General features: G+C 57.6%; 1 protein-coding gene across 2 annotated transcripts; it reads right to left on the reverse strand.

The window, feature by feature from the left end:
- Positions 1 to 252: 252 nt before the first annotated feature.
- Positions 253 to 6,071, reverse strand: DBNDD1 (dysbindin domain containing 1). 2 transcript variants are annotated; one of them, XM_056136659.1, is made up of 4 exons: positions 5,986 to 6,071; positions 1,627 to 1,773; positions 1,274 to 1,408; positions 253 to 681 (listed from the first exon to the last, which is right to left on the reverse strand). In XM_056136659.1, exons 1-4 carry the CDS (start codon positions 6,014 to 6,016, stop codon positions 527 to 529), a joined length of 468 nt encoding a protein of 155 aa, XP_055992634.1. In that variant the 5' UTR covers positions 6,017 to 6,071; the 3' UTR covers positions 253 to 526. The 2 variants fall into 2 exon arrangements, with proteins under 2 accessions (XP_055992634.1, XP_055992635.1); XM_056136660.1 differs by having other exon boundaries at positions 1,627 to 1,770; positions 5,986 to 6,042.
- Positions 6,072 to 8,358: the final 2,287 nt, after the last annotated feature.

An 8,358-nucleotide genomic window follows, 5' to 3' on the forward strand; every position in this document is an offset into this window, starting at 1 on the left:
TATTGGTGCTGGTGTGCTTTTGTGTCCTGGGTGGCCAGGAAGAACAGATGGACCCCAGCTGCTCCTCTCTGCCCAACAGCGAGAAAGTAGCTCAGGGGTCTCGGGTCTAACAGGATGGCCTCCCTCTCGGCTACCAGGGTCAAGAGACTTCTCAGCCTGGACTTGATGGTGTCAGGAAGGGGACAGTACTGGACTCCAGGGGACAAGTTTCAGGGGGACCCATCAAACCCAGACTAGCTGAGCAGCTGGGTGCCAAAAGCCCACAGGCTGGGCCTCAGTGTCGCCACTGTTCAGGTGAGGTGACTCCCACCCCCTGGGCCTGTGGAGAATCTTGTGACAGCACCAGTTCTGCAGACAGAAGTTTCCAGAAGGCCTAGGCACTCATTCCATCCTTGGGCATGGCTGGCCCTGACGCAGGGCCCCAGAAAGGCCACTGGCCGTGCGGGTGCTGGGCCAGAGCCTCCAGCCTTGAGCTGCGGAGGTCTGTGCAGTGTGCAGAGCCACAGGGATGGGCCGGGGCCTTGGCCTAGTCCTGGGGCTTCTCCACAGTGAGAAGAGTGTCCACCATCCCCGGCTGCTGCTTGAGGTCGCTGAGGGGCTGCTGCTCGAGGCTCTGCTCACCCCTGGTGCGTGTCCAGGAAGGAGAGCGCAGACAGCCGGCCCGGGGAAAAGGTTGCAGGCCTAGCAAATGAGGGGGGCATCAGCTGGGCTGAGCTTGGCCCACAGGGGGATCTGACGCACACAGGGTTGCTAGGTGTTCAGAAATCACGGTGCTGGGGGCGCGAGTGGTTCTCGGGCTGGGCTGAGTTCCTAACTCTAACCCTGCTTGGAGGGACCTAAATAGGCAGGGGGGATGGTCTGTGGGTCCCACTATCCCACTGGCTGCTAGGACTATGGGTCTTGAACCAAGGATACTCTTTTATGTCTTCCGTGAAACCAAGGGTGATTGAGTCAGCACTGGACAGTGTTGTAACCCTGAAGTGTACCTCAAGTGGCTTAGGCCTTTTGTTGGTGTTTGAAAACAGCAAAATTGAAACGGGGTATCAGGAGGCACAGTTCTCCCGGTGAAACAGAAAGGGACATGAAATGGGCGGTGTATATATGTGCATGTGCATGCATGTGGCAGTGGAACCCAGGGCCTCACCCAGCAAGGGTGAATGAAATGATGCAGGAGTAGCAAATCTTTCTTTACAAACATTCCAGGTCAGAATCATTTGTGGAGGACCAGTATTTGGTGGCTCCAGCACCCACCCCCAGCACCCACCATGCCCACCTGCAGGTGACTCGCTGCTCTCATCATCTGAGTCGGCAAAGACTTCGGCCAGCTCCTGGTCAGACATGTCGGTCAGCTCGGTGAGGTCCAGGAGGTCAAAGTGCACCTCCAGGGAAGAGACGCTGCTCAGGGGCTCTGGGGGCAGGGGTGGACGTCATGGGCTCTGTCCCTCCGTGAGGGAACTTCAGTGTGGGTCAGAAGGTTGGCCTTCTGCACCTGTCTCCACACTGAAGACCAAAGCCACTGGGGGCCTACTGTAGATGGGACAGCAGGGAGAGGGTGCCTTCCCCACGGGGTCCCATCCCTGGGGGGTACGGACAGAAGATCATGTGGGCAAGGCCAGTTGTACTTACGCCGCTTCTCTGTGACATGTAGGAGCCCTGGTGCTGGGGTTGGCACACCCACCTCTTCCTCCAGCACGGGTGAGTGGCAGCTATCACGTGGCTCAGGAGCTGAGGTACCCAGGGGAGCCTGGAGTACCTCAATCTCCTTCACTCCTTCTGCAACAAAGACAGGGCATCACTTGGGGGAAGGGGCTCCCCACGCCCAGAGAGGTGCCACCTCCACTCACAGGACGTGGGCAGAGACTGATTCTTTAAAGTTCTGGGCAATCAGTAGCACCAGGCAAGGGGAAGGGGGATTCCGGAGAAAGGGAACATTGGAGACAGCTTCTTGTCCTGGACACCTGATCATGAATGATTCAGGCTGGGCCTGTCCCAGGGACCCCACCCATACCTTGTGAGTACCTCTCTGCTTTGGTGGAACCTTAGCCCTGCCCTTGGACCCTCTTTATTCCAGAGTAGTCTGATCCTGACCCTCTGTGTACTGCCTGCCTTCAAAACCCATATTGTGGCCAGAGAGATAGTACAGTTTGCTAAGTCACTTGCCTTGCACACGCCTGACCTGGGTTTGATCTCCAGTACCACATGTGGTTTCCAAGCCCCACAAGGAGTGGGAGTAAGCATTGAGCACCACCAGGTGTGCCCCCCACCCCCACTCCGAAAATAAAAAGCCACCTATATTGTACTTGAATTCAAATAGCACATGAAGCTACAGAGAGGGCGGCAGGAGAGATAGTTCCGCAAGGAGGGCATTTGCCTTGCACGCGGCTGACCTGGGTTCGATCTCCGGCATCCCATAGGATCTGCCAATCCCTACCAGGAGTGATCCTTAGTACCACCAGGTATGGCCCCCAAATAAGCAAAAACAAAAGTTACAGGAGGGTCTGAGTGACAGTACAATGATTAAGGTGACTTCCTTGTATGCACCTGACCTGGGTTCAACCCCTGGTACCACATAAGGTCCCCCAAGCCCTGCCCAGAATGATTCCTGAGCAGAGCCCGGAGTAAGCTCTGATGAGCACAGCCAGGTGTGGCAAAACCCCAAAATAAAAGATTTATGAAGTTTGTAGAAGAGCCCGTTCCACCATCTACTCATGCCTGGGAACTTTGTTTTCTGCGTGATTTTTAAAAAATGTAATTGCTGTTTCTACTGAACAATGTCAGAAGAGACTAGGCAGCTTCTTGAGGGATCTGCTGGGTCACAGAAAGACGGGGCCATCCTGTAAAGGGACCCATCAAACCGGTTTCCTCATCTATGTTCCTTGAAGCCCCACAACCACCCCCACCTCCCCATGTGTAGCCAGAGGCGTCCCTCCCCAGAGATGCCCCTCCTGCTGCCACGTGCTGCTGACCAGTGCCAGAACCTCCTGTGCCATGGTGTCTGGTCAGGCAAGTGCGGAGTAGGTGTACACCCAGCTGGGATCCCAGAACAGATAGTGGGGGTGCCGGCCTTATGGGACCCTGAGTTTCTCCCTTCCCCACCCAAGGAAGCTGTGTCTGAACCACAGGAGTCTGGGGTCAGCCAGGCAGGGAACACACCTGCTGCACCTGGAAAGGGGCCTTGAAGCCCCCCTGGGGCTCACACACATCCAGTCCAGCACCATCGGCTCTGAACTAGGGTGAAGTGGCCTGGCCGTGAGAACCCTTACGGCTGCTAATTGGGCACTGTTTTCTCAGGGGGACCGAATCAGTCAACCTAGAAGCTCCCCAAGGGTGTGGGGTGAGAAGAATCTTATGGCTCCACCTCTGGGGCCTGTGGTTTGGGGAGAGGCTGCCCTCTCTGGAACGTGTAGGTGGAGCAGAAGGCCAAGGCCAAGCACAGCTCCACCAACCATGAACTGGGAACAAGGGAGTGAGCAGACATTGGCCTATGGAGTTGAGCGTTCACCACCACCTGCTGGCTTCTCTTTCTGGTCACAGCACAGGGCTGGGAGTAGGGCTGAGGGGGGCCCTAGCCCATAGGAAAGCTGGTTTGTGTTCCCCAGGCCCTGTCCTGGAAGTGGCTTCTGAAACAGGGAGGGTTTCAGACAGAGGCTTTGGATAGGGGCAGCCACCTGCGTCCCTGGATTCAGCAGTGCTGAGCATTTCAGAAACTGTATGTAGGCTCAGCCTCCAGAGGGTGAGACCAAGCTCTGCTCCCTCAGATTTGCACAGACTTGGAGCTGGGTGGCTGGGATCTTGATTTTCCAAAGGCATGTTAGAATTGTGAGGAGCATCCCCAACCCACATCCTGCTCACCTCCATGGTCTGGACACTTTGATATAAAAAATTATTGTCTTAGTGGGGAGGGTTGCAGTGATGTTTGGGGGATTGCTCCTGACAATGTCAGGGGACCATATGGTGCCAAGATTGTGCCAGGGATTAAACCCAGGTCTGCCAATGCAGGTACTTTCTCTCCAACCTGATATAAAGAGATTACAGTTAGGATGAAGAGACAGCTGAAAGGACTAAGCACATGTTTTGCCTGTGGGAAGCCCAGGTTCAGTCTCCAGCACTGCATGATTCCTTAAGCATGACTGGGAGTTTGGGAGTTGACCCCAAGCAGAGTCATGAGTAGCTCCTGAGCACTGCTGAGTGTGGTACAAAAGCAAAGAAGAAAAAAAAGGGAGAAAAAAATTATAAGTTGTTTAGCTGCAACAATTCATTCTGGGTCTTTTTCTTTCATTCTTCCGGTTTTGGGGCCACACCTGCCCCAACAGGTATTACTCCCTGCAGGACCAAGAATAGAACCCAAGTCTTGCAAAGCATGTCTTCAGTCTTTTGAGCTTTCTGGCTGGCAAAAAATTTTAATTATGCCCTAGAAAAAACTTACCTTTAGGGGTCAGGAATGTAGGTCAGTGAACAATTGAGCATTATGCTTTACAAGTGTATAGATGCCCTGGGTTACTCCCCGGCACCATAAAAAAAACAAAACCCAGAAGACTACCCTTTTAGAGATTAACTCAGAAACTCTTGGGGCAGGGTGATGCTCAGTAGGCTTGAGTGCAGTTCTGAGTGTGGGAACTCTGGGTTCTGTCCCTGACAGAACCTACAGCATGGTCCTACAGCATGGCCTCCAAATAAAAGGGGGAAAATGCAGAAATTTGTAGATTTCTGCAAAGCTACTCTGTTGAGATTTGCTCCAAATTATGAAGGAAGGAAACCTGTTGATGGTCAGTCTGGTCTGGGTGGAGGTGCAGGGGCCAAGGGCTCAAGCACTATCTGTATTGTGGTATCACATGCAAAAGCATTCTCAAAAGGCACAACCCACCCACATGTCCTCTTGGGACCTGCCATGCGGTGGGCGCCCAGACCACTGTGCAGGGCTCGGGTTAGTGGAGTAAGTGCCCCTGCTCAGCCTCTCTTCACTCAGGCTTCCTGAAGCTCTTACTTTGGGGGAAGCCATCTCCTGGCACTGGGGCTCACAGCCCTGTGCACCCAGCCAGCGCTCTTCTGGGAAGCCCAGGATCCCAGGACTGTCTGTGCAAGCAGCTCAGACCCCCACAAGAGAGAACTCACACTCAAGAGCCCCAGAGACTACAGGGATGGGACAAAGACCCCAGACACCACCTGCCCACCTCATAGCTGCTGGTGGTGGTGTGGGTGGGTGGGTGGGTTGGTCCCGGCTTCCAAGCCCTACTTGGAACCAGCTTTGGGCTCCGTGGGACAGGAGCTGTGTGGAAGCCAGGATCCCAGCCAGGTGGAAGGCTGGCATCCCAGTTCCCAGTCTTCCTTCCTTCCTTCTTTCTTTCTTTCTTTCTTTCTTTCTTTCTTTCTTTCTTTCTTTCTTTCTTCTTTCTTTTTCTTTCTTTCTCTCTTTCTTTCTCTCTTTCTGTCATACCTGTCCTAATCCTGGCTCTGCGCTCAGGAATTACTCCTGGCATTGCTCGGAGGACCACAAGGTTGCCTGGGATCGAACCCGGGTTAGCTGCATGCAAGGCAAACGCTTACCTGCTGTGCTACCGCTGTGGCCCGCAAACCCCTTCGGAAAGGGGTGCCTCCTTGAGCCGTCTGTCACCTCCTGGGGCCCCCACTCCAGGTGCAGTCCCGACAGAGCGCAGGGGGCACACTGGCTCGCCCCTCGCACACCTGCCTTGCCCTCGGCCACCTCTGCAAACAAGGGCGCCCCCACCGCACCCGCGGAGGGCCGCGTCTGGGCACACGCCCCCAGACCCTCTCGCCCAGTGCCAGGGCAGCGTCGCGGCCGCCTCTGGCCTCTTAGGGGGGATGCGGCAGCGCGAACAAAGCCGGCGCGGGGCGCGGACCCCCAACTCCGGCCTCGGCGTGCCCCACCCCAGTCCGGGTTCGGAGCTCGGATCTCGGGGTTCCGAGTCCCCCCACGGCCCGGTATGCCCCCCGCCCGCGTCCCCCTCGGCCCGGGGCCGCACTCACTTCCCGGGTGGGCGCCCTCCGGGGGCTCCATGCGGCCGGCGGCGGCGGCGTCACCCGACCCCGCGCCCTGCAGCTGCGGCGGCGGCGCGCCCGGACTCGGCGCGCACCGGGCGGCAGCCGGGGGCCGCGGCGGCGGGAGGAGCCCGCGGGGCGGGGCGCGCAGCTGCTCGCCGCTCCCGCATCGCCCGGCCGCCGCACAGGTGCGGCCCCCGCCCCGCACGCGCGCGCCCCCTGCAGGCCCCGGCGCTGCCGGCCCGCGGCCGGCCGGGTGTCCCCCCGCCGCCCGTGCTCTGGGGACGCTGGCCGCGCGCCCGCGCCAGGCGACCCCAGGGCGGCTGGGCGGGAGAGGTCACGGCGGGGCGCGCGCGCGGGAGGAGAGCGGTGTCCCGGTCGCTGCGCGGGGCGCGGGGCGGGGCTGCAGCCTGGGAGACGGAGCGCGCCACCTGCTCGGGGTCCGCTGCCGAATGCGGAGCGGGAGTCGCAGCCGCACTTCCTCCCCGCCAGCAGCGGAGGGCGCTGTCCCGACCCTCCAGGTGGAGCGACAGAGCCAGGGTTGGCGGCCCGCTCAAGGTCACCGTCAGGCTGGAACCCAAGCCTGCAGCTGCCCTTCCACCGTCAGACCGCCCGCGAGAGCGTGGAGGGGACTAGGCTCCTGAGGGAGCGAGCGGGATGCACTTGGCGTCTGCGGGTCGCAGACCTCAGGTTGCACTCTCAGCTGCAGTCCTGAGGTGAGTTCATACTCTCTCCGCTTTTATAGTTTGCAGAACGGACAGAAGAATTGCTGTTTGCAGTCATCTAAAATGGCTGCGTGGGAACCGGAGAGAGTACAGCGGGAAGGCCTTACACGCAGCTGACCTGGGTTTGATCTCTGTCACGGAATATGGGCCCCAGAGCCCCGCCAGGTGTGACCCCGAACACGGAACCAGGAATCAGCTCTGAGCATCACAGGTGTGCCCCCTACGCCCAAAAATGATTGCGCGGCCCTAGAACGAGCCTCTGCGCTGTCTTGAGTGTTCTGGCCAGCTATGATCAACTGACCACATACAGAGTGGAGACCCTGCCACTGTGCCTTTTGGGGTGACATGTGGCGTGAAGGACAAGGCAGATGTCATGGCCAGTCTTCAAGTGGGGTTGACCTAACCAGTGCCCTGTGTCACTTTGGCACTATCAATCATCCTCATCTATGAGCTAACTGGAGAACCACCTCTCACCTAAGGCCACTTTACACTGGAGGCCAGTGTTTATTCAACTTTGTCTTAAGTCTAATTCATGCTGGCCTGGGGCAACTTACCGGTGCTGGGTCTTAAAGAGTCAGATTAGAAACAACACCAGTAGGAGCCGACTGAGTTCGGCTGACTGGGGTGGGAAGCCAGGTTTGATCCCTGGAACTCAACCCCTGGGAGCACCTCCAGGAGCAACCTCTGAACACAGCCCGAGCCATCAGATGCAGCCCCAGGGGGGAAAAAAATCAATGGGTTTATGTGAAAAAAAATAGAAACAAAAAACCAAAAAACACAACTCAGTGGGTTTATGTATGTTACCATTTGCTGTGTGGTTTTGCCTGGAACTCAGGTGCCATTTACTTGGGTTTCTGAACTGAATGCGAAATAAAAGTCACACGTGGAGAAAGGGCTGTTCTCTAGAAATCTGAACTTAAACGTGGTATGAAAAGCGCAGGTCCCTAGGGAGGCCAGGGAATCAACAGCCAGCCTCTCGTGTCTCATCTTGAGGACGAGCCAGCCCAGCTGTTGGTCTGAGAAACGAATGCCCGATCTCTTTAATGCAGTTAACACTCCTCTTGCCCCTTCGGGCCGCGAGGGTCACCGTGAATGTGGCGATTTAAATTAGAACGCACCCAGACTTGGAAAGCAAAAAACCAATTAAGGCCTGCAAAATGTCACAAATTACTTGCAGACCTGCCTGCCAACCCGCCCCGAGACCCCCGCTTAGGGGAGGAGGTCCCTTCGGCCAGTGGTGTTTGGTCCCGGGCAGTGACAAGATCAGACGGAGGGCCCCCGGGCCTGCTGTAAATAACTCAGCTCTGTGCAAGGACCCCCGAGTCCTTCGAGCTGGTCACTCACTCCCCGCTGAGAAAGTCTCAACTTGCTGAGCAAAGAGGAAGACCCCGGTCTGTCGCCTGCGCGGATGCCCGCTGCCCTGTGAGCGCCGAGGTCTGCGCAGGGTGAGGGACGCCCCCGAGGGGCAAAGCTGAGGGCGCCTCCCTTCCCCAACTACCCACGGCGCCTCTCGGGGGAAGGTTCTGGAAGCGTCTCCAACCCCTCGAAAGGCGAGCGCCCACGAAGGCCCCTTCGGGAACAAGCCCCGCCTCAGTGAGGACGCCGGCCGGCCGGGGGGGACCCTGCCGGCAGTTCC

This window comes from Sorex fumeus, unplaced genomic scaffold (genome assembly GCF_029834395.1).
Source record: "Sorex fumeus unplaced genomic scaffold, SorFum_2.1 ptg000122l, whole genome shotgun sequence".
Classification (NCBI taxonomy): Eukaryota; Metazoa; Chordata; class Mammalia; order Eulipotyphla; family Soricidae; genus Sorex; species Sorex fumeus.